Genomic DNA, 27,533 nt, shown 5'->3' with positions numbered 1-27,533 from the left:
TTAACATAACCAAATACTCTACCCTTCCAAATATGTTTACTGATTTAATTATGTCAATTAAAATGTTAAGTGCTGAAAGGGAACATGATAATTTATTGAAAAAAATTAAAATCTCATTTATAAATGAGGAAGATTAAACATTGGCTAATTATAGAAAATTGTTAACAGAATATAGAGTTAAAATATGAATATAATGTTGGTGATAACTGCAATCTTGTTTGCCAATCAGATATGTTTTATTGTGATAGCCCCTAGATTGGCGATTCATTCATTCAATGCATTATAAAAGTGTCCACATATTGTAATCAGCTGTAGCGCCATTTTGTAGTTTAGTTATCCATTATTTGTTAGCAATAAATATTAATATATAGAAAACAAGTCTACTACGATAATTTAGTTTTAAAGGTTTCGATTTATGATATAATATTTTATAGTATCTTTTATTCTTAAATTTTCATAAGACTTTTTTTATGAAGGTGGTCTAGGTGATTATATTTAAAAAATAAATCTAAGACTAACCCACCTTTTAATTTTTAAAAATATAGTTTAACCTAATCCTGCATGGACTTATAAATCTTATGTTAATGCATCTTAGGATACATGCAAAACAGATCTTTTAATATCACTTTTATTATTTTATTTAGATAATGGGAGTGTGCTGTGTTCATAATTGTAATAAAACAAATAAAATAGAATCTAATACACATATTTCTTATCATAAGTATATATATTATTTTTTATATGCAACATATTTATTACATAAAGCATTAATAAGCTACAAACATTGAAAAAATATCCTTATTTAGTAAAAATATAAAGTTTTCTCATTTTTATTGCTAGTACAAATAATGCTTCTTCCTCTTGAGTTGATAAGATTTCTATTTTGAACTTTGCCTAAATATTTTTCTGGATAAAATATTAAGTTAGCCATTTTTAAAATACATATTTACTATGATACAGTTTCATTTTAAATATTTGTAAGAAATATGTAAACCATATATATATTAATAGAGGCTCTGCCAATCAACATATTTTCACTGATTCAATACTATATTACTAATAACTGATCTGATATTTATATTGATTTTTATATACTATCTATCTTTGTATCAATGTCATAAATATATCTTATATTTTACTCATTATTATTCACCTATTTTTAAATATAGATTTCCATTAAAATCCAAATAATTATTGGAAAAATGGTTACAGGCTATAAATAGGAAAAATTTTATGCCTAATAAATATAGTATTATTTGTGGAAGGCATTTTAAAAATACTTGTTTCATTCATACTTTATCCGGAAAGATTTTATTGAAGGAATCAATTCCATCGATATTTAGTATATCTAAGCCACTTCATGATGTATGTTAACAATATCATTACATAGTTAAAACAATATTTTAATATGTATACTTTTTAGAAAACGAATGTTTATTCAAATAACATACAAACACCATTAAAAAGTGATATATTATATGAAAATGATCCAATTATACATATAATAAATGATCATAATTATTCCGCGACATATGAAACATTAAAAAGAAAAATTATTTACCAAGAGGCTATTATTAAACGCTTAAAAAAGGGCACATGCTTATTATAGGAGCTCAAAAAGAGGAAAAAATAAAATAATCAATTTACAAACAATAATCACTTCACTAAAAGATGAAAATTTGTTAATATTCCTTAAAACACATATACACAGTGGAGGCATCTCAAACCCACAAAAAAATATATACAAATGAATTCCGTCAATTTGCATTGACTATGCATTTTTATTCACCTAAGGCTTACAGATATCTCAAATCACGCTTTTGTATGCCTCCAGAATCCACATTAAGGGCATGGAGTCGCAAGATTGAAATCATGCCAGGTTTATTATAATAATTTAAAAAAAATAAATTAAATTAAATAAAGGTTTCCTTTCTATTTCATTTACTTAAATTAAAAGCTACCAAAAAAAATCAGAAAAGCAGTTATATTGTGTACTTAGCCTTGATGAAATGCATATTAAAACTCAAATAGATTATGGCCCCCACAAAGCAGAATATCATGGTTATGTTGATTTAGGTGATGGGAAAAAATCAACAAAAGAAGATAAATCTTGTCCAGAAGCAACAAAGGCACTGTTTCTTATGGCTACCTGTCTTAATAGCAGCTGGTAAATGCCAATAGCCTATTTTCTAGTTTCACAAATGAATTCAGATATCCTAGCTATTTAGTGAGAGTTGCATTGTTCAATCTAAATGAAACAGGAGTTATCTGTAAGGCCATAGTATGTGATGGTTGTGCTGTTAATAAAAAAATGAGCAAACTGCTTGGTGTTAGTATGGATCAGTTGCGTAGCTACGGGGGTGGTTTTCAGGTTTGGACCCCTCCCAGAGAAAAATTTTTTTTTTTAGATTTTATGTTCTAAAGACATAAAAGTGACTAATACCATTGATATTTATATTTTTCTGGTTTTGATGTTTGTGGAAGGATATTATATTACTATTGAAATTATTCTGGATAGTATTATTATAAAGTCATTGAGAATAATCGACTAAATTATAATAACATATTATTGATGCATTTAAAAAATATATTTATTATATATTATCGAAGATATGGTTATGATTTTGCATTTTATATGTATGGACCCCCTCTAAGAAAAATTCCTAGCTATGCCACTGGTATGGATCCTGATAATATCATTCCATATATTGAGCTGGAATTTTATGAATCGTAAAAAATATATATGTTACTAGATGTTTGTCATATGCTCAAATTACTTAGAAATCTATTAGCGGAGTACTAAATTTATTAATATGTTCAAATTTTCAAAATAATCATGACGATGATTTTAATTCTATCAAAACTATTTCAAATCCAATAATACCCCAGGCATTATCTTATTATTTTAGCCAAACAAATCCTCATATCACAAAATTATCATTATATTTAGATAATTTAACAACTTATATTTTGGGATATATAGTACAACAACTTATTAAAGAAAAAAAGGTACGATGTGATGTTTGCATTAATGCAATGGTCAGTGATTCATATATTGATAATAATATAAATAATATGCTCATAAATTTTAAAAATAATAGGGGGTTAGTGATTCCTTCTTCTAGTATGTCATGCAGAATTTGTGAAAGTTCATTTAGAACTTATCAAAATGATATTAAACGTAAAAATATTATTAAAAAAATGGAAGTGTTGGTTTTTTCCACAATAATTGGTACAAATATTTTTATTGATCTTACTGAACATATTAATGATGAGATTGGTTACAGCCATTTTCAAATTCTTGTAAAATTAATTGTTCAAAGGTAATCATTTATTAGTTTTAATACTATTTTTTTTAAAGATATTTAAATATTAGATTTTTTCATTTTGCTGACTTGAGAAACCAGGAATTGAGAACTGGTATGAGGCAAAATCTTACAAAAGCAATACAATTTAATAATCATTAAGTCATGTAAATTAATATTTATATCTTCTTTTATTTTTTAAAAATTATATTGTATAAAGAACAGGCCTGATATAAGACATATTATAAAAATTATGATATTATATATAATCTATGCTAATGTAAATATATTTTATTTTTTATAGGTGATGATAGAATCAAAAAGGATGAATGTTTATAATCAAAGATAATATGAATGTGAATTATCACATTATTAAAAATACATTTTGTTTTTTAAAGTGTACACATTTATATTTTTATATATTTTGTATAAACCTTATTTAAATGATTTATATAATAATTTATACTCATGCAAAAAATGTTATTATTACACTATGTTTTTATTGAAAAAAAAATAAAAGATGTTTTCATTTGTCATTTATAATTAAGATGAAATAATTAAAACAAAAAAATTATAAATGATTATTACAATAAAATTAAGTGAGATGAGCTCTCAACCCATCTTTTAAGATGGTTTAACTTATTTCATCTAGAACACATAATCCAAAAAAATTTTTAATTGACAGGATATTTTTTTATAAAATCTTATTTTCTTAACGTAATTAATTGATCTTCATCTACTTTTAGAGTATATCTTTGGTTCATCCTTTATAATAAAATTAATAAATACAAAATAAAAATAAGTTAAAAAAGTAAGAAAAAAATTAACATTGATTTCTCTTATTAGTAAAACAAAATTTGTAGATTTTATTAAATTATATCTATACAGATCTTTTATATAAATTTTGATTATTATTTTAAGGTATAAATTACTTGCCTAAAATTAAAAGTACCAGCAACTACAATAAATATTGGTGCATCATTTTTATTTATTAATAAGATATGAATCATAAAATATTATTATATTTAATAATAAGGATTCCATAAATGAACAATAAGTGGATAGTAAAATTTTTTTTGAAACATCAAGTGAATTTGATAAGCTATAAAAACTAATTTTATTAGAAAAATTAACAAATATATATAAAAAAATAAATGATTTTGATATTTGCAATTAATATGTATAAAATAAATTAGACTAGCTAATAAATGATTGGGGGTTAAATGGTTGAGGAATGTTTAAAAATAAATTTATTTTTATAATAATATTAATCAAGTAGATAAATTAACTAAAACTATGATTGAAAGAAGTATTTTCTTGATTGAGTCAAAGGAATCTGTGTGATAAGTTTTTTTGGCAATTATATATAGGCAGTGGACCTTATTTGGTTGAATATTTGAGGGTGTATTAGATATAAGTATGGAATATTTTGTATGGGTATCATTTTGGTGATTTTTGCTTCAGTGATATTGTAGCAATCTATGTTTCTAAATAATTTCTGGGTGAAAGTAATTTAATGATATTATGTACTATTATTTTATTAAATGTTGAGTTTTTTTATTTTAGAGAATACCAATGTAATTTAATTGAAGATCAGTTGAGGTTAGGATTCATTTAATTATTTTACATAATTACATTATTAACAAATTATTAGATATAAAATTGTTAAATTTTTAAAATTTATTATTATTATTGAGGCATTTGATCAACGTACAAGCTACAAAATGGCGCTACAGCTGATTTCAATAGGTGGACGTTTTTTTATGCATGATCATCAATCTATAGTTATATATATCATTGGATAGCCCCTTTTTTTAAAATATGCAATTACCATGCAGACATGTATTTATGGAAAGGAAAAAAATAATAGTGATCTTTACGATGAAAAATTATGTCATCTAAGGTGGCACAAAAATTATTTTTAAAATCCATCGACATTTATCAATAATAATAATATAGATAAAATAAATAACAAAAAAAGGGATTAAATACAAAAAAACCCTTTTTAATGACCAAATTTCTAATTATTTTAAAAATCAAAATATGCTTTTTCACACCATATCATTATTACCACCTAATTTGAAATATGGGTTTGCTCAGGCTTTTGACAAACTACATGATTTTGCTATGAAAGGAATATTACCAATTATTTCCTCAAATAATTTCAATACAAGCTCAAATGAAAATAATGGTCAGATATTCTCTAATGATACTATAGTAAATGTATTAAATGAGGATCTTACACGCTCAAACGTGGATCCTAATATACAGTAAAATAAAAATAATGTCCCAATTTTTAAAAAAAAGAAGATGTTTATAATAGTCAAGAAAATGAATGTATAAATAATATCATAAAAGAAATTCAATTACCTAAGAAATTAAATAAAAGCGGGAGACCATTAGGATTTACAATATTGGATTCACAAAAAAGTACATTGACTTTATTTATTGTTAATAGTATATTATTTAGAAAATACATACAAATCCAAAGAAAATCATATAGATAAAAAGTTAAAATTTCAACCTGACCTTAATTCCCAAAACTTTGTTGACCCAAAAATAGTACATACCAAAGGTAAATTGTTGATAAAGACAAATTTTTAAACTTTTTTAGATTATAAAAAATCTTCTTTACACCTTTTGAAGGATCTTCCAGTAGACTTAGTAGACTTTGTATACTCAGACTCAAAGTTCAAAAATTGTAATTTTATAATTATATACAGTTAATTGTAATTCTTAAATATCATGATTAATTTAATTTTTTTAAATATTTAAAGCCATAGATGACCCACTCGTTAAAATCATTCAACATACATTTAAACATTTTTCTAATCCAACTACCAATATTTGGAGGAAATATCATGCTACTCGCCTAAATTTAGCGTCAGCAAAAAGAAAGTCTCACAAAATATAGGAAGGGTGCTAACTGCTCCATCACGATTGGAAACAATTGAGCTAGATGGGAATTGTTTTTACCGGTAATTTAAAAATTTAAAAATAATTTTGGTTGTATTTTTATTACTTATATACATAGAATATAGTTTTGTTTCTTTCTTTACCTTAAATTTTAATGATTATATCCTATTTTAATTCATAATATTATTTTTTTTAAAACATTGATAGGTTTTTAGAAACAGTAACATAATTAAATTTTTTAAAAAATAATTAGATGTATAAGTATGGAGATAACAGGAAAACAAGACTCCTATGATTTGATTAGATCACAAAGGGTCTTGCTGATTCTGTAAAAGAATAGTTTTTAAATCTATTAAAAAGGTTTATAAATTTGTCTATATCAACAATTTACCTTTGGTATGAATTATTTTTGAGTCAACTAAATATTGGGAAATAAGTAAGGTATTAATATGATAGTACTTTTTGGTGACATTCTAAAATCTAATATATAAAGATTTATGCAATTTAAATTTTCATATTACTTTATAGCATCTTGTAAATCTTTATAGGATAAAAATATATCTCCTTCTTTCATATTTAAAAGAAGAGTTTTTAAATCTATTAAATACGTTTATAAATTTCTATATCAACAATTTACCTTTGGTATGAACAATTTTTGAGTCAACTAAATATTGGGAAATAAGTAAGGTATTACTCTGGTAGTACTTTTTGGTGACATTCTAAAATCTGATATATAAAGATTTATGCAATTTAAATTTTCATATTGCTTTATAGTTTATTAAATTTCGTTCACGATATTATTTATACATCCATTTTATTATAAATACAAATTTTAAATAATTCGTTAAATTTTCGTAACTTTTTTTATCCTTTAAATCTTATATCTCTTTCCTCATTTTTGGCATCGCGTTTGATGAATAACGCCATGATATCTTCTTTTATCTCTCCTAAAGATAACCTTTTAAACTCAGCCTTGACAGTCTGGGTATCTTTAGCTCCACCTGAAGCTGTCTTACCCACAATCTTAACACACCAATCTATTTTTGAACCTTTAATTAAAAAAAAATTTAAAATAATCTCATCAAACCCCCCTTTGGAGTATATTCAACTATTACAGAATGCTGACTGAACTAGTGGTATGAATGGTTGGAAGCATTACCAAGTCGTAACCTAGGTAACCTCTTATCAGATGAACAATTAAGAGTTGCCATAGGCCATCGACTTGGATGCAACATTGTTCAACCACATACATGCATCAAATGTAAAATATTAGTTGACTCCAAAGGTAGACATGGTCTAAATTGTATATATAGTCAAGGCAGGCATGCAACAATTAATTTAGCATTAGCCGTTCTCTTACCAGGGCTCGAATACCAAACATCCTGGAACCTACAAATTTATCATTAGATGATGGCTTAACTTCTGTGCCTTGGTCTTTAGGGAAATCCTTAATTTGGGACTTCACATGCGTATCACTTTCCCCAAAAATTTAAATTCTAATCCGGTTGATATAGCCGGAAAAAAAAAACTATGAAATATTCCAAACTCACAAATTATATTTATACACCGATCGTTATCTCTTCCCTTGGATTGGACATATGCCAAGCGGAACTTTAAAGTTCTCAAAAAATATAGGAGATAAGACAAGAGCCCTTACATCAGAACCAAATAACTATTTTAAAATATAATTACTCATGTTTTTGGGGAACTTGTAGTCCCACCTCCGTTTATTGTATTATTTTATTTTATATTTGATATGTTAATTTTAATATTATTCATATATACTTATAATTTCTAGATTATTATTTGATAAAAGAAAGAATTGTTAAATGCGTATAAATAAGAAAAAATATAACTTTTATTTCTTGCTAATACGCCATTTGGCGTAAGTCTATCATCTCCCTTTTTTTTATAATATATATATTTTTCAAGATTAAATTAATAAAGAAAATTATTATTCACCTTGTGTCCTTTGTTTTCAAATTATTCTGATATATGGAAATTAAATTAATTTATTTAAAAATATTTTGCTGAAATTACAGTAAACGCGTTCTGTTCAAATTATGCGGTATTTAACGCTATCGAAATCTAAGCTGATTCTTCAAATGATAATATTTATTGATATATAAATAGATAACTATTTTACAAGATATTTCAGAGATACCACCTTTTATAGGATATCCAATTATTTTTATAATTATATCACATATTTTTTAACTACATCATGTTTTTCAAATTATTTTACTTTATATGTATAAATATTACCTATTTAATGGCTTAATTTTTTTAATAATGGAGTGGTAGATACGATATTGCTAAGAACAAAACGTGTTTATTATATATTAGGTCTTAGATTTAGCAAAAGTGGTCATAAATCGAGAATTACCGGCATTATTGAACCTTACTTAAAATAGAAGGTAGGATAACTACCTCAAGATTATAGAAAAATACACCTAAAAATCGTGGTTAGAAAAATATTTGATAAGATTTCTGCAATTGAGATAAATCACCATATACATTTATCAACAAAGTCTACATTCAATTGGATAATAGTTTTATGAAAGAAAACACAAATAATTTTGTTTTTAGATCATGCTATTTCATTTAACCTAAGAAAACATTTTTGACAACATTGCATAGGAACAGATTAAATTGGGCTTTAAAATATGTAAATTGAAAAATAACAATATTTCACGATGAATCAAAATTTGATCTAAAAAGTAATAAATCTTACTGATATAGGAAAACGGTTATATTTTCAAATATTATAATGGTATGGAGTTGCAATAATGCAAAAAGCAATATAATGAATATTGTTAAATATTGGATATCCTTAAATAAATAGTGACCCCATCAATTTAGTTAACAGAGAATAACGCAAATTACATCTTCAAATTATTATTTTTTACTATAAAATTTTGGCTTAATTGCATTGCCGCACACTTTTAATCGCAAAAATGTGCAGAACATTTAGGAGCCATTGAAAAATAAATTCTCATATTTTTGCGTTTAACTTAATAAACTAAATTTTATTTAAATACTAACACAATAAATCGTTTTAAAATGTCGGGCCTGTAATTTACTACAATATATTACGCCATTTTTTTAATAGAAAATATATAAAACGCCAATCAAATTATAGGAATCATCAATTCATATTTCAAATACTTCAAGCATTTTATTTATAATACAATTTTTTTTTAAAAAAAAGATAAAATAAATAATTCCGAGTCAAAGAAAAAATTTACAAAAAAAATATTTTCAGGATGTAATATTTACATTAGTTGTATTATAGCAACCTTAGAAAATACAAGTTTATTTCACGACTAATATTAAATAATTCTTTGGGTCAGGGAGGTGTAGCATTATATCTTCAATGATGCCACATTATAAGTTGACAATCTCTGGGTATGTATCAAATAATTAAAATAGTATATTATAAATGTCCATGGAAATCTGTTCATTTCCTTATGGAATAACTCTCGGAGGAATGCTGAGTTTGATGTTTGCTCGAAGAGGGAATCAAATCGAGCAGATATTTGCGTTGATGGGGATCCGGGTTAGGGCGGTGATTGGTAAAATTATTGGAAGCGGCCATGACAGCTTTGCCTAGCGCGGAGGAAAGAAAGTGTAGGGCCTTTTCCCGCTCTTCTTGGCTTTCACGATTTCCAACCTGTAAAGTCATACATTAATTTTTTTTAAGATATATTTAAAATTTATATCCTTGAACTGCGCAAAATCGAATCGAATATTTCAAGGATTCGTTTTAAACGAGTTCGAATAATATTTGATTAGAAGCAAATAATAAATTTAATAGATATGGTAAGATAATTTTAAGTTTTTTTTAGTACTTATAAGTCAAAAATTTATCTTAATGAAATATGTTAATATTTCATTTGAAAATAAGGGTTTTTTATATAAAAAATATATATTTAATTTAATAAATATAAGTGTTGATTAGGTCAAATAAGGCTCATTTAGCTTAGTTTACGCAAGGCCTCATAACCTATAATAAAAAATGTAGATTAGGATTGATATGATCAGCTGTTAATTAATTTCCGCTAAAGAACTATCGGTATGTCTTTTTAAAGACATATGATACAGTGATATTATTAAATTTGTCTCCTAGTTATTCGTGACCTATCTGATCATGTCGTGAGTACGAATAAATTTTGAACAATTATCTATAGCGGGCTTTTCCAAAAAATTACCGGAAGTGAATAGAGCTTTCACGAGATGCTCGAATCAAGCAATCAAAACTTTTTTCGGACTCGAGTCGGGCTATAAGAGGCAGCCCAACCGGAATTAAATAATAGAAATATTATCAAGAATCTATTGTATAATCAAAATGTCATTTTTCATCTAACACGTTCCACTAATTCATTTACAGGGACATTGACCAGTAGATGGCCACAATTTTTTTAAAAGAGTAGAGATAATACACAAACAACTCAACTACCACATTTTTTAAATTTCTAAAATATACCACAAAAACTACCAAATTAAAAAATTTTTTTTAAAAAAAACCAGAGATTCATGTGTAGGGCTGGCTCGCAGCCTGCATAGGTCTAATATCATATCATATTTTCTAGCGGGTCTAGGCTGGCCTGGGTTTTAAAAAAATTTTTTAATTGGCTGGGGCCTAAAATTATTGAATTTAAATTATTTTTTAAAACAATTGCTAATTTAATGAAATATTGCCTTTTTTTCTTTTAATAATAATAAATTTCAGTATTGTAAACAAAATGATTGCCTAAATCTATTTAAATATTGTTAATTTTCATTAAATAAAAAAAATATTATATTTTTGTATATGGGCTTGGGAAATTAACTTATTATGGGTTAGGGAATTTTTTTTAACATTAAATATGAGCCGGGCTTGGGCCAAAAATTTTTTTTACTGTGGGCCTGGGTAGGGTTTGGTCAAAAAATTAAGACCCATAAAGGTCGTTGATAATATCATGTATTATGCCCAAAAAAATTCAAAATCAATTCCCTCTTTCTATTGGACCTCCACTGTTCTTAATTTTATTGTTTCATCTAATGACCAATAAAATTCGGGATTTTACATAATTAACCGTCATACCTAATTTGTATAAATTTAAATGGCAATCATTAAAAAAACTTCCTCTATATTTTCATAAAATATATGAAAAATAAATCGATAATTAGTATTTATTAAACCCTATGAATCATATTTTTACTAGCCCAATATGGGGCCGGAAAAAAAAGGGTTTGGGGGCAAAGCCGAAATTTTTTTTTTTTACAAAAATCTACCACAATCTAATAATTTTTACTTTGCAACCCTGTTCAATACGTAATTTCCATTTCCCAAAATCAACGATTTCCTGAGATTGTGATTAGTTAAATCTCTATTTATTTACATACATCATATTCCAACAGGTTAAATAAAATATATATTATATTCTTACGACAACATAAAATCTAACATCTTAATTCTGTTAAATAACAGTTATGAAATATTTTCATTTAATAATTTTTGTCTTATTTAAATCTTATTCAATTGAATAGTTTTCAGATTTTTATACTTATAAAAATTGTTTATAGAATAGATCCAAATTCAAAAATCATTTCCATGAAAAGTTTAGAACTCAAGAATATAAGGCCAAAGTAAATACAAATGGAAGTATGGAAGAAATTACAACTTATTTTTAATATACATAGTGAAAAATTCTAAAAATTTGAGTCAGGTTTGGGTAACTTTGTATGGCTCTAAGCGTGAGTAGAAATTTAGCATGAATCACAATTTTTTTTTTAAAAACCTGACTTTATAACAAGATTTTTCCCAAAAAGCTACTTTTAGATGACTATATCTAAGACGGGATTTTTTTTTAAAAAAAATTCTAGAATTTTCATAAATTTAACTTAAAAAAAATTGAATTAACTCCCAATTTTTCAAAATTTCTAACAAATTTTTTTTTATTTTATAGAAAAAGTTTTCCACAATTAAGATCCCTCCCCCCTAACCCGCCCAATTCGGTTAGCGGCGAACGATTACATCTTTTATTGATTTATAAATGATTTAATTGGCCAATTAATATTTACTGTTAAAATTTTCTTACATGATTGAGCAAGCCTCGAACAAAAAAATAGACCAGTGTACAATTCGATTTAGACCCCAGACGCATTCAGGGATGTTTAGAATTAATGAATTTTAATGGGCCAATATTTCAGGTCCCGTTGATAAGACTAAAATTTAATTTACCTTTTCTCAGTTATAAAACTACGTCTACAAAAAAACTTGAAGGGTACCTTAGTAGTGTTGTTAAACGGCTCGTTTTGAGCCGATTTTTAAGAACGGCTAACTCAATATTTCATCTAGAATAATATTACGCAAGCCTGAAGATTTTGTTTGTAGAAGGAACAAAGGTTTGGACATCTATTAGCGAAATCTCGAGGCTTAGGCAATAATTTTCTGGCTAAAATAATGACTTAGCCGTTTAACAACACTAGGGTCTAGTTATATTCTATAATCACTCTCATTTAAGGTGTAATTACGTATATAATGATTGTTAGAAAATAATTTCGATATATATGTTTTTACATACAACTAATACTAATGGCTATTTTGTTTATTATTGAAAACCTTTTTTTCTTTGTAATAACTCTTTAAAAAATTATTTTTTAAACTTAAAATAATATTATGCGAACTTAATAAATATTCACAATATCTAAATATTCGGAGATTTAAGCAATATTTCCCAATTTTTTGTGATTTATAACTTATTCCCTTGGTTGAGTTGTTGCTTATAGGGCTGTGTTGATATTAAATATCAGATGGGCAGATATTTTTTTAAGAACCCAATGCGATTTGATATTTTTTTTTATCGCTTTTGGATATTTTATGTGTATATAAAATTGATATAATTTTTATCTTATAAATAATTGAACTAAAATGCAATTTATTTTTTTGTAATGTTTGAAGAAAAAATAGTTTAAAATTTTACAATTTTTTTTTAGCTATATTATCTGTACCAAAATAAGGATCTTATCCAACAAGTAGGGCTGTGCCGATATTTATTTAAAAACCCATCGATTTAGCCAATTTTTGAAAACGTTAAGACCAATATTTTGATCAAAAGTAAATTATTCATGCATATTGATTTTTCCCAGATGGCAGAAGGGTTCGGACTTTTATTGGTAAAATTTTGAGGCCTTCGGTAAAAATGTTTTGGAAAAATTTTGATTTAGCACTTTTTAAAAATTGGTTAAATGGAGATGTTTAACAACAATATACTCACTATTAGTGTTGTTAAACGGCTCATTTTGAGCCGATTTTTAAAAACCAGAAATCTTAAGCAAGTCTGAATATTCTGCTCCATAGAATGAACAAAGGTCTAGACATATATTATCGAAATCTTGAAGCTTAGGCAATATTTTTCTGGCTAAAACATTGAGTTAGCCGTTTTTAAAAATCGGCTCAAAACGAGCCGTTTAACAACACTACTCACTATTCACTATATACATGGCAAATATTTTAAATGAGATTATTAACTTTTGGAGAATAAAAAAAAAATATACAAATCATTCGTGAAAGTAGTTAATTGGTATTTTAAAATAGAAGATAATGATATTTTTATATCAGTGATACAAAGATAGAGATGGTAAATAAAAATCAATATAAATATTGGAACGGTTTATTAGTGATATAGGATTGATGAAAAATTTGTGGATCTACGTAGCCACGATTATAAATTTATTCTCCTAAACTAGGCAAATTTGTAACACACTAAACTCAAGACTCAGCAAAAATTTTAATTGTATATTACAAATGCTTAAGTTAATCTCTGGAAATAGACCAGAAATATTTTTCTTAATTATGTACGTTATTTTTTGAAATCAATTAGATTTATTTAAAACGAGTTTTTAAAAATTCATCTTTGATCTGGAAAATGGGAGATTCAAGAAAAAAAGGATGATAATGGTTGTTGAAAAAATAAAATTTAATTATACTCGGGCTGGAAATGAAGAATTCTAATTAAGAAATTTTACATAAGCATGAGATTTCCCCAATCGATTGGTATATTAAATTTATAAAATTTTGAATTATTTTGATTCTGTATAAAAAAAAATATATAAGTGCATCATTGCAAAAATTTTAAACCTCAATTCCCCTATCCAAGGAAGTCGTAGATGGTTGATATTGCTTTGATGATCCTCTGTGATGCAACGTGTGTTGTGGCATGGATGAGAGAGGAAGGACTGACCCAGTCAATTTAGCCAGGTTCATGTTTATCCCTAATTGTGCCTTAGAAGAACCACCATTGGAAGTAGGAGTTAGCTTATTGTGGGAAATGGTATCATGTGGTTGGTTATGTTTGCTAGTTTTGGTATAGGAAATGGATGTTGAATAAGACTGAGGCTGGGATTGGTAGTTAGAAGAGGTGTGATGGGTAGCAGAGCTAGAAAGATTGGATAGAGATTTTTCAAAGGTTTTGTGGTGTTGTTGCATAAGTCTATAAATATTGGGTAGATTGAAAACATTAGGTTAATTATATTAAAAATAACTAAAAAAAAATAGACCACTAGGAGTTTATTTTTACTAAATCAAATTAAAAAAGACAAGAAAATGATACAATCAAAAATGTTCATGAACCTCTCAATCTCTTGCTCTTGTTGCAAAGCCTGTATAAAAGCAGCCTTGAGCCGGGAGGTATGCTCAGCCTTGAGGCTCTTTTTCTGATTGCAAGCAGAACAAGTCTCGCAAAGGACCTTACACCTCTTAGGTCTAAATTTGGTATTATGTCTGCCACCATTCAAAGTGGTGTTTGTAGTACCTTGGCTCTTTTCTGAGTCCAAGCCATCATTTTCTTCTTTAGCATTTAGCTCTGCATCATCGGCCAAATTTTGCCACAGAGGTGAAAAATCAGTTCCGCATTGACTACAAATATATGGTTCTATTTTTCGATCACTCTTGGCATACACAAAAGGAATGAGCCTAACTGGTTCAACTATAGTTTGCGGGTTTGTTTGTGAACTAAGGCTGCCAGGGTTATTTTGAGAATTTAAAAAATTCTTCTTTTGAGAATGTTGCCTCCGACCCAAGGTAATTAACAAGCAATGGGCAGCTGCCTCTACCCCACTAAGATACAAGAAAAAGTTGTAATTTGCTCCATTGGGTACAAATCTAAGTTGGGGGGCAGGTGGTTTTGGTGGGGGAATCTGCAACAATGTTTTTTCAAGCTGTTTTCTTAGGGCAAGCTTTGCAGCGGCTTGTTGTTGCTTGATGTTCAAAGCCACTTGTTCTTTGGTTAAAGAGTGACTATTACTGGAAGTGATAGTCTGCTGGTCTTTGCTTGGGTTAGTCATGTTACTGATGATTGAGTTGGAGCTAGATTGTGATTTGTATTGACTATTAGTATTAAGTGGTATGGTTGACATACCCGCAGAACTAGTCGAGTGGGTTACTTTATGGGAGGAGTTGTGATTGTTTATAGGAATCATTTTATCACTGGCCACAGATGATTTTTGGTGAAGGGTTGGGTGGCTAAAAGTGTGAGGAGTTGTAGGAAGGCATGGTGGAATAAGGGACTGGTTAGCACCTCCAGATATGTTTAGCATCATCATCATCATGTTGCTTGCTGCCTTTAAGGCTTCTTTGTTCATCTGGTTAACTTGATTGGGGTTAGATGTTGAGAAGTTTGTTTTGCTTAGTGGATCAAAATGGGTCAATATATTATTCATGGAGAATGTAGGTAAGGAAGAAGGGAAAGGTAGATTGAGAGAAACATTATTTGATAAGGAGGAACCCACTGATGAGATAGAAGTAGTAGAAAATGGTTTGGGGTTATTATTGACATCTTGGATGCCAGGGATCTGATTAGTTGCCAAGAAGGAAGTAAAATTTGGAGGGAGTTTACTCTGCCTCTGGCTAAGTTTAAGTTTCTTTAGCAAAACAAGTTTAGCCTCCTCAGCATAGAGGGCATCAACTAAAGGTTCAACTTCATTGGCGAGATCTGCAAGGTCCATTTTACTCAGATCATTAGAAGTGTCTTCTAGTTCTGGATCTGTCCCATCTTTGGGAAATGTATCTACACTTAATTTGTGTTCATCAATATGATTGGAACCCGTTATGTTCAACCAATTGGCAGGCATATCTAAGTAGTTTCTGAAAGTTTTATTTGGAATTGTGGATGACAATTTGGCGTTAGATATTAATAGTTTTGTAGAACCCATTCTTTCATTGCTAATACAGCAGAGTTTTTTGTGTGTGTTATTATAGTTAATGCAATTGGTGCTATTCATTGCATTATGCCTTTGGAACCGGGATCCCCCCATGGCTATCTTGAATAACTCATCCTCGTTTAAATCCTTTCTCTTAATGGCTGCAACCCTTTTGGAAAATCTCTTGGAATTGGATGTAGTAATATTGTCATCATTTTTGTCATTGTTTTCATCATTTTTGTCATTGTTTTCATCTAGTGAGTCATTCAATTCATTTGGTTTGTCAAAGTGATTATAAACGGTTGGCTCTCCTGGCATTTTTATGAAAGGTGTGGGTGAATCAACATGTTGTCTAAAATAATTTGATATATAAAATTTACTAAATCATATTGTTAAATACAATTCTAGTATATTTATTCTATCCATATATTCAATTATTTATTATTTTAATTTGAAGTTTCAATTTAAAATTCATTCCTAATCTCATACCTTTCGTTAATTAAATAGCATTCTTGATCTTTATTGACATTTGGTATAACTTCAACTACATCCATTAATTTGTTTGAATAGATGTATTTTCTAAATGTTCATTTATCTGTAATATGATAAAAAAAATTATATCACTAAAATGTCAAATTATTTATATAATATTTTGATAAGGAGTTAAATGAATTAGAACAAGTTGTTCTAAATTTGACTAAATAAATTATACAAAATCAAATCAGTTAAAAATCGTAAATCAACAAATTCCAAATCACATAGTAACAAAATTATTCAAAACGTGTGGGGACTGAGGTGACCAAGAAGAATGGAATTCTTAAAATCTTTCATTCTTAGTATTTTTTTAAATTGTAAAATAGCAAATGTAATAAATAAAATAAATATCAAGTCACAATAAGTTAAGATTGTGAGCATTAGATAGCTAAATTTCAATAGTGAGGTTTAAACAAGGAAATGTCACATATATTTTAAGGTAAACCAAAAAATTCCGAAAAAAATTTGATGCTATACTTAATATTTAGCGCATGCGCTTTAGTGATAAATAATATTTATTTTAGTAATTTGCCAGATAAAAAAAAAATTTAACGCTTCCATTTATAAAATAATAAATGTCGTTATCTATCATCGATTTATTAACCTAAAAATCATATTTAAAAAAATTGATTTAATTAATGATTTGAAGCCATTATTTGAATAAAACAATGTTCGTTAAAGTAAATTAATTTGGGCACATAGGTTCTGATAACTAAAACTTACGTTCATGAATAAAGAATCACATTCGCTAATTATTTACATAAAATTTCTCATGATTAATAATAATTTAATTTAGCATCAATACGATTATTTATTAATTATTGATCAAATCAAAAATCAAACCAAATAATTATGCATCTTAGTCAAAATTCAATATGGCGTTTTTTTTTTAATTTTTCATTATTTTTTTTTTTAAAACACAAAAAATTAATGCGTTAATGATAAATGAGGAAATTACCTATTTTAAAAGTCCGGATTCCGTTATTTATTTCATCATTATTTATTTATTATTAATAGATTTGTTTACCAATAAATTAATGATATGCAAAAATAAACAACAATAATGATAGAACTTTTGAATTATTGCTAAATTTATAAATCAACGGAACTGTTCATAGATTGTGGAATGGTTAAAAAGAATTTTAAAAAAAAAATTTACTATAAGATTAAAGGTAATAAATTACCAAAAATTATGTATTTTTAAAATTAAAGTATTTATTTATTTTTTATCAAAAAAAAATTAAATTTATATTTTCATAAATTATAATAAATAAATAAAATCACAAATAAAATATAAAAAAATCAACAAAACTTTCGTATTTATTAAAAAAAATAAATAATATTTATTTTTTATTTTTTTAATTTAGCGGACGATTCGATATTTTATACCGGCATTCGTCACGTGATCCAATTTTTATTTTATTTATAATATTTATTTTATTTTTTCGAAAAAACAAAATCAGCCATTTTAATTTCCAATCAATGCTCGCTCAGTTTTCTTCATTGTTTCGTTCCCCCTTTACATTCTTTTCTTTCGTTCGTGTTTTCTATTTTCTTACTTAATTCTATTTAACTTATTTCTTTTTTTTTATATTTAAAGATTTTACAAAATTTACCACGTTACAAAAAAAATTAAATAAGGTATATAAAAGAAAATCCCCTAATAAATGAAATAAAGTAAAGAATGCGTGAAATAGAAAAATGAAATACAAATATAAAAAGAAAGACGGCAAGAAAAGATAAATGACCTAAAGTTAAATAAAGAGAATAAGATGAAAGATATTTAGGATCGATTTCAAAAACCGGTTATCATTTTGGAATCTATTTATCTTCTTATCCTCCATCTTTTTTTCTTATTATTTGTTTTTATTTATTCCATATAAACATTTAATTATTTATACAAAATATAAATATTGAAAAATATTCTCCAAATTAATCCTTCTAAATTCTATCTGAATATCTCACCAAGTTTTATTGAAAAAAAAAAAATGTAAACGTTTACATAGTTAGTTAACCCTATTTCGAAAAAAAAAAACTATCATAAAAAAAAAAAATCGTTTTTAAAATGAAAGAAATGGAGAAAAGTAAAAAAGAATGAGAAAGAAAATTGAATGTGTCTGGCAGTGGCCACTTAACATATTTATAAAGGTCAATGGTCCGGTTGTATCTTATTCGGATAGTAACGTAGTATCCGTATTCGAAATCAGGATCATCGTCCGATCATGACCCAAGATGTTTTACTCTCATCATGATGATGATTCACTCCATTGGCGTCCTGGACAAGAAAAAAAAAACGCAAAATAATTTAATTTTTTTTTTCAAGGAAAGTCGTTTAAAAAACTAGTAAATATTGTTTTAAAAGAAAAGTAAGCTCGACTGAATCCCTAGAGGAAAAAAAATAAATGGAATACTGAGCCAAATTTGGATGGGGGGGGGAGTGAGTTAGGAAAATCTTGGCTTAACCACACTATTATATTTATCATGAATTTTATGGTGAAATTTTTTCACTTTGTATTTTTTTTTTAGTGGAATAAAACAAAACGTCCCGTCTCATATGGTCCATTCAGCTGGTTGTTCCGAAAATATCTTTGTGCAAAATAAATTTGCGAATATCAAACATGTCAGCTATTCGATTGGAAAGAAAGCTGAGAAAATTTTTGGAAGAATAGGGTACAATGTGCCATTTTTTTGTTGTTGATAATTATCCAATCTTTTTGTAAAGCTACAGCATAAATATAGCCAGGAGACGGGGGGGGGGGGGGGTAGAAGAATTTCCTCATGTGCAAATTTTCAAGTCTAATAATAATTATACCACCTATATTTCCCCACCTCCGTTTTTCTCTCCTGGGCATCTTAAAAGAAATGAAATAAGTGTAAAAACACAAAATTATTTTTCTCAAAAAATGAATAGTAAACATTGGGTCCCAACAAATATGTCAGCCACCCAAAAGCACCCTCTTCCTTCGAAAAATTCTGGTTATATATACCCTTATGAACTACAAAAAAAAACTCTTAAAAAACAATAACCCGGACTCGCTTTATACAATCAATCTCTAAATACTAACGTAAACAATCTCGCCGAATGACTCAACCGGTTGATAACTAACTTGGAGATCGGCTATATCATTTTTGGCGGCCCTAGCTCACCCGTAGTCTGATGACCTTTTTTTAGGTCTACGTCCCTGATCGTGGTCCCGTTAAGCTCGCGGCTCTGGAATTTTTTCAAATTCATATATTAAAAAAAAACCCACAAACTCGAAATAAAATATTCATTAAATTTTAAATATAAATAATGGTGGAATAACTTATTAATTACGAAAAATGACATGAATATGGAATATATTTGTGAACGGTTATATTATTCAGTCATGTAAAAAAAAAATATAAGAATATGAAAGGTAATATAACACTAATATTTTATCGGGTAAACTGGGCCAAACCTATATTATATTTATGTTTGACCGGTTGTCAGCCGGATTGACGGTCTGACCCTACAGGACTGTTTCGAAAGAATTTTTAAATATTTCTATTTTTTTTACTTTAAACATATTTATATTATATATTTATAGCATAGCCTAAATTCGGCAACATATTCGGATTTTATTTTATCTCGTATATTTCGCAATAAATCACACAAGCTATTCGCCGAGCTAATTTTCGTTTCTTCATAACTTATTTTATTTCAGGCCCTTTAACTATATAATGGCCCACAATTTATAGAATCGAACATTTTGATTGACATAAATAGCCCAACGTGCCTCTGTCCGAACGTGCCCCGAGTCCTCAATTATGACAAACAAGACAGAAACCATAAAATTTATTATCGTGGATATTAAAACTCACACTGATGATAAACTATAGGCATTAAAAATTTTTAATTCGATATTGACAGTGACATATTATATTCAAAGTATGTACTGATAAATATTAGAAATCTAGAGACAGAGTTGACATACAAGTAATATTTTACGTCAATCGATGTTATAGCTATTTAAACCCGCATTCCTTTTGATATAATATGATATGGTCCTCCGGACTGCGATCTCCAGCACTCTAATATTATTATTGTTATTATTATATTTATTAAAAATCATGATGGAATAATTTAAAAAAAAAAGATTTTTTTTTTAACCTCAACTCTCTTTAGGATTAACAGTTAGAAATCTGGTCTTACCAGCACGACATCGCCTTTCATCAGGAAGAATGTTATCAACATCAAACAAGAGTCTATAAAAGAACGAAAGAAAAATAAAAACAGAAACCTGCAGACCCCAGCCCTAAGCCCGGCACGGGGCCGAACCGTATTTTAATAATTTTAAATATAACCGGTTCGGGCCTGAAAATTTTTTTAAAAAAAATAGCCGGTCCTGACAGGGCCGTATATTTTAAAACCAAATATTTGAAATCGCCATTATTAACAAAAATCAAAAATAAATATAATATATTTTTAAAAAATCCGAGCCGGGCCGAAAAAAATTTATGGAAAAAAATACGGGCCGGGTGGTGCAAATGTTACTTCAGCAAGTCTCTGATAAAAAAATATGAATAAATGATTATTTCTTTTTGATTATCATGATCTTTAAAGTGTCTATACCCAGTAAATTTTAGACAATCTCTTAATTTTTACAAATTTTTATATATTATGTAAGCTTCCATGAGTTTTTTCTCCGTTCAATATGTTTTTTTTTTCAACTTTGAATCCCAATGACATATAAAAATACCTGGACTGACGATGCATTGATTAAAATTGTACATCAATGAAAACAGATGGGGACGTCATTTTGATTACCCATATCATTATCAAAAATTTTATAACGAGAGGCCAATTTATTCCTATATCTGACTTAAACTTTATCAAAGAATAGCCTGATCATCGAGATTAATAAGGAAACAAGTTATCAATTTTATAGTAGTTTTTAACATGAGAATAATTAACTATATGGGTTACCAAAATGGCGGGGCCAGCTGATTTGCATTCAACGGCCCTTTCAAATGCATTATTATGAATGCATCGTAGGTCTAGGTTTTATTATATGTCATTGAAATTATCTTACCATATGAATCAGACATTTTTTTTATCATTGAATCTTAAGTGATTAATAACTTGTATTTAGAAGCACTTATATCTAAAACTTTTGCATTATTTCAAAGGTTTAAGAATAAAAATTTACTAAAAATCATAGAACAAGTATTCTACGCATGCGCGAATAATACGTTTCCGGTATAATCAATTTTTTAAAAAATTTTTAAAAGATGGCGCTCAAAAATTGATTAAAGATTTTTATAAAAAAATATAAACGTTAAAATAAATAAACAAACATGGTCAAATTTGTTTATTTTTGACACAGGGCAGGAAATCTATTCTAGGGGTCTTTCAAAATTCGAAAAACGCGTTCTTATAAATGATTAAAGTTATCTACTTAAAACCCCGCAAATAAAGGTCACTGGGATATATAAATAGATAATATAAAACGAATCTAGGAAAATAATTATCCGAAAAAATAATCCCCATTTTATTAAGATATTAAAAATTACAAAATAATATAAAAATAGGAGAAAAAATTCCCTTATAAATCCTCGAAAAAAATGTTTAAAAATTTTAAGAAAAATCAATTCCGGGGAAATTAATTTCTAAGAATTAATATTGGGGATTTATTTTTTCAGTTAATCATTTTCCGCTTACCATAAAACGCGTCTCAAAGAATCTACGACTTAAATGGAAATTTTTTAATTGGATGAAATATATTTTGAGTTAATAAGCAATAGTTTTAAGATGATATGGGTTAGGGTTAACCTTGAATTCAGTGGCGCAATTGCGATGGCGATTTAACAGCTGATTCTATTTTTAAAATCTCATTAATATTAATTTTACTTTTAATTCAATTCATAATAATAATATAAAGAAATAATGATTTTGATAACAAAAAAATTGATCTCATAAAAAGATTTTAAAAAAACCGTCAGCTGCTAAACCGCTATCGCGCTACTATGATTTCAAGATAAGATTTAAATGAAACTTGTCACATCTGACAGGTCACGTGATTATCCATGGGTTGGAAATTGTTTAATATTAGCCTCACCGAATGAGTTGTTAGGAGCGTCTTGCCAAGATGAAATATGTTTTAGCCTTAAAAAAAGAAGCATAGAAAGATCTAGAATACAAAAAAGAAGAGAAAAGGAATATATCATTGAGAATTTTATTATGAAAGTATCCCTCAACGAAGATACTCTTGTAAAAATATCTTAGGATAAAATTTCTATAATTTTAAAGGCGGACCTCTCTCGAAATTCTTTTTCAGCGACTTCCGGCAGGAGAACTTCAAAAAACTACGTTTTCAGATCCGGTCGAATCTTATATTTAAAAAAATGAAATAAGGTTCCATACAGGGTTTTAAATTTAAATTTAAATTTATTTTGGTGCTAAATTTTAAATATAGGTGTTTATATCAATGAAAAAAATAGATACATAAATATAAATACAAAGTTACATTACAGTGGGGCAAAATTTGGATCTCCTTGTTTTTGGGGATAGCTCATAGCCCACCCAAGGTTATGGAGCTGTCAATTAGATCCTCTTCGCACGTTAGATTATACTTAAATATCAAAACCCTAAGGCGAAAACGGAACGATCACGTGACCAGGAAGAAGAAAAAAATTCACATCTAAATTATTTCTACTAATCATCTAATGCATAACCCATTAATATGTATTATTAGATAGTCTAATAGCTTTTAACACCGGAAATGTCTTTTTCGAAACTTATATTTAAAAAATTTGTTATTAGAATCGAATTAAAAGTCGTTTTTTTTTTGTTAAAAAGCAAATGGATATAAAATATTTTCGAAAAAGTATTGGCCAAACACAATCGTAGAGTCTAATGATGGGGAAGAGTTATTCAAACTGTTTATATTACTTTTACCGGCAGTGTCCATAATCAGGCAATTTTTTATAATATTCTTAGAAAATTGTGTTTAAAAAATTTATAGGATAGGTATTTTAACACGTGCTTTTGGAATTAGAGATACGCAAAAAAAACTGGGTATTCGGGCCGGTTCGGGTCGGGCCTATAAATTTTTTTTAAAATATATCTATAATTTATCAATTTTATGTTGAATTTTTTAATTTTATTTATAGATATACTAGACGCCATATATTATGAGTAATTATAAAAATGAATTAAATTATATTTAAATTGGCCGGGAAGTACTTGAAAAATTAGGTCCGATGTAGATTACTACTTGGAATAACATATTCTACAAAAGTTAATTTTTTATTTGTCAAATTAAATAGGATGTGCCTTAAATTAGCATCGGGCCTTTCAAACCTGGCCCTGCCCGAAATTTTTTTAAGTTTTGCCGGCCCGGCCCGAACTTACCTACCCATCTCGGCCCAAATTTATTTAAATATAGAAATTAATCTTTATAATGACTCAAAATAATAGACATATGTTATAATGTCGTTTAGTTTCAATAAAATAAAGTCAAATATTTTTATTTTACATAAAAAAAATCAATATAAAATTGATAAATTTAGATCTTCCTCCATATAAATAATTATCACTCAATAATAGAAAGAAAGGCTAACAAACAATTAAATTAAAATTGCAAAAAAAAAATTCCGTAATATATAGAGATGGCACATTAGCTAATATTGTGTTTTAAAAAAAAATTTATATTATATTATATTCAAAGCGTAACCTATCATTTTTTTTATTTTATGGCCTTTTTATCACCTAATTTCTATAAAAGTATTTTTTGTATTTTATAAATAAATTAAAAAATTTTTATATGTAGTTAATATATATTTTATAAAACTTCATAGATAGATTGCAAAAGGGATGGGCATTACTACCCAAAAATTGTAATTAATTCCTGGTTAACTAACAATTATATGTAATCGTGGTTTTCTGGAAAAAAAAATATAATTACATAATTACAATTCCTTTTATAGTAAAAATTTAAAATTGAAAGTAGGGTTTAATTTTTAAAAAAAATCACGGGCATTAACAATTAAATAGCATATAAAAATATTTTATTCTTTATTAACAATTATTTTATGTTAAGAATATAAAGGTTTAACTCGTTCATTTATTGATATACAAATTATTATAGACCATTAGTTGTTAAGATATACAATCAAATTCTGTGTTACAAAATGGAATATCATTTAAGATGTCTGTTATGTTCTAACTTCTTCATCTTCCTCTTATTATCCTCTCACTTCCTATTTCCCTTTCCTTGTCATTGAGAGTAAGGGACGTAGAGGGGACGAGGGCCGTCATAAGATTTGATGCGGCGGCTAGCTTAGGACTAAGATTATGTGAGTAGCTTTACCCAGTCTAAGTAGGCACAAAGCCTAAAATTAAAAGCACATAGCCTTTGATAGAATTCCCCAAATCTATATTCTGGGGTAATCACTTGGGTATACTTTAAATTCATTTATATGATTAATTTGAATATTATGAATTTTATATGCTAAATAAATTTGGAGAATATATGAATTATATTATAGAATAGACTATACAAATTTTAATTTTTTTAGAAGAAAGTCTTTAAGGTTTTTGGAGATTTGGGTTCATTAATTATTTTTTTTTAACTTTTAATTTTTTTTTAATATGATTTCATAATTTTGATTATTTTATCGTAATTGTATTTTTGGATTATATTGTATGGTCTAATTGCGACAATAAAGGATCAGTAATTATTTATGCATAAATTTAAACATTTATACTTTACAAAGCTGATCCTTACATATTCTTACTTGTTGTTTAACGGCTCAATTTGAGCCGATTTTTAAAAATGGCCAACTCAATATTTTATCCAGAAAAATATTACTCAAGCCTGAAGATTTTGCTCATAAATGGCACAAAGGTCTAGACATCTATTAGCAAAATCTGGAGCCTTCGGCAATATTTCTTTGGTTAAAATATTGACTTAGCCGTCTTTTTAAATATCAGCTCAAAATTAGCCGTGTAACAACACTATGGTGCAGGGTCTTTCAAACTCACTTATTCATACTTGTTGTAAAACCGATAAATTTGAGTCATTTTTTAAAAACGGGTAACTCAATATTTTACATAAGATTGAGCATCTATTGGCCAAATCTAGATGTTTTAGCAATATTTTTCAGGCTATAATGTTGAGTTAGCCGTTTTAAAAAATCGGCTCAAATTGGGCGGTTTAACAACACGAATTGCTTGGCTTGCTAAGAGTTCTTATATTCTCCTCGATTCTCAATTTTTTTCGCAATCGTTGCAATTATTTTTTGCTCTTTAAATTTGTTATTGACAGACAGGCTTAATATATAAGAAAATTAATATTATTTATAAAATCAAAGTTTACAAAAAATAATTAAAATAAAAAAACATCATCATCCACCAATAATTCCGTCCTTTTATATGTTTTTCATTAATTGTATGTGCTAATATTTTTTTATCCAATCGTATCATCGAAAACCTGGTTGGTTTGTTATGTGTTCTTTTTAAACAACCAATGCGGTGTCATATACTCACAAATTTCAATGTAGTAATAAATGTGTTTATATACAATACAGCCTTTGCTCTACAAAAGGTGAAAGTGAACATTTGTTAATCACTTTCAAATTTTGTAAGGCTAGTTAATTTTGATAACAAAAAAAAATCATGGTAAAAATTACTTAAATAAGTTGTAAACATGACAATCCTCCCCCACTTGAATAAACTTCGGGGGGAAAAAAGAGGGTACCGCCTGGGGTTTACACGGGAATATTTACACCGGATTTGTTGTAGCCAGGTAGGCACATAAGTTTTACACCCCAATCTATTCTAAGTGATGCCAATAATCTAATTTACCACCTAGGTGCTTTCATAAGAGAAGTAGGAACTCTTGATACTCTTTAAACAATGGTTAAACCAATTTCAACCTACTGATAAAACTTTTTAAAATGAAATCCTCACCAATTTTAAATATGAGGATCTCTTAGCTTTTCTACCTTAAAATTATGGCCCTAGTAGAATCCTCATTCTATACAATCTAGCTTGGTTTCTAGTTTCCCAGCAAGTATAAAAAGAACAGATCCCCGCTCTTCCTTGTCAATAACGATATCCGTCTTCATCGCATCCAATCTTACCACGAAAATTTGTTGCCCTAGACAACTGTGAGAAAAACAGTTCTCCATCCCACTTTAGGACAAAATTCATAAAAATAATTAGTTGCTCTCTTGCTGCTCATTCTGTTTATTATCTCTTTTAAAAAGGTCCACTTGACAATAATCTTAATTCATTTATCTTTAAAGGCTCGGAGTTATTATCATGACGGAACAACATAGAATCTTCACCGAACTATGATAGGTGCAACTTCTTCTATTTGCATCAATTGTAACCAAATCATACACAACAAAGGCCATCACTTTTGCCATGGCAAATATATCTGCGATAGTCAACCCCGAAAACACCTTCTGCCCTGGAAGCATGTCTTTTCAGTAATAGTTCCTAAAAATCAGATGATATTATGCTAATATTATGTTAAAAATGCCTGCCCCCTTGTACGATACTATACTTGCGTCGACTTATCGCACAGGCGTTATTCCACGAGGAGTCCTAAGAAAAATGGATAT

At 27.6% G+C, this 27,533-nt stretch overlaps 1 protein-coding gene and 1 long non-coding RNA gene across 6 annotated transcripts; one reads left to right on the top strand and one right to left on the bottom strand.

The window, feature by feature from the left end:
- The first annotated feature begins 284 nt into the window (after positions 1-284).
- Positions 285-3,826, top strand: LOC135923435 (uncharacterized). 5 transcript variants are annotated; one of them, XR_010571215.1, is made up of 7 exons: positions 285-405; positions 645-721; positions 1,170-1,365; positions 1,424-1,879; positions 1,924-3,323; positions 3,362-3,472; positions 3,610-3,826. It is a non-coding gene; the product is annotated as an uncharacterized LOC135923435 (long non-coding RNA). The 5 variants fall into 5 exon arrangements; XR_010571216.1 differs by having other exon boundaries at positions 1,424-2,167; positions 2,611-3,323; XR_010571217.1 differs by having other exon boundaries at positions 1,424-2,730; positions 2,782-3,323.
- Positions 3,827-9,432: 5,606 nt separating this feature from the next.
- Positions 9,433-18,023, bottom strand: LOC135923605 (serine/threonine-protein kinase pakD-like). The gene is made up of 5 exons (XM_065458450.1): positions 17,899-18,023; positions 16,896-17,001; positions 14,839-16,758; positions 14,347-14,698; positions 9,433-9,894 (listed from the first exon to the last, which is right to left on the bottom strand). Exons 2-5 carry the CDS (start codon positions 16,958-16,960, stop codon positions 9,682-9,684), a joined length of 2,550 nt encoding a protein of 849 aa, XP_065314522.1. The 5' UTR covers positions 16,961-17,001; positions 17,899-18,023; the 3' UTR covers positions 9,433-9,681.
- Positions 18,024-27,533: the final 9,510 nt, after the last annotated feature.

Source organism: Gordionus sp. m RMFG-2023, chromosome 2, assembly GCF_954871325.1.
Source record: "Gordionus sp. m RMFG-2023 chromosome 2, tfGorSpeb1-WG-v2, whole genome shotgun sequence".
In the NCBI taxonomy this organism is placed as follows: Eukaryota; Metazoa; Nematomorpha; class Gordioida; order Chordodea; family Parachordodidae; genus Gordionus; species Gordionus sp. m RMFG-2023.
This window is presented reverse-complemented; position numbering and strand designations above follow the sequence as displayed.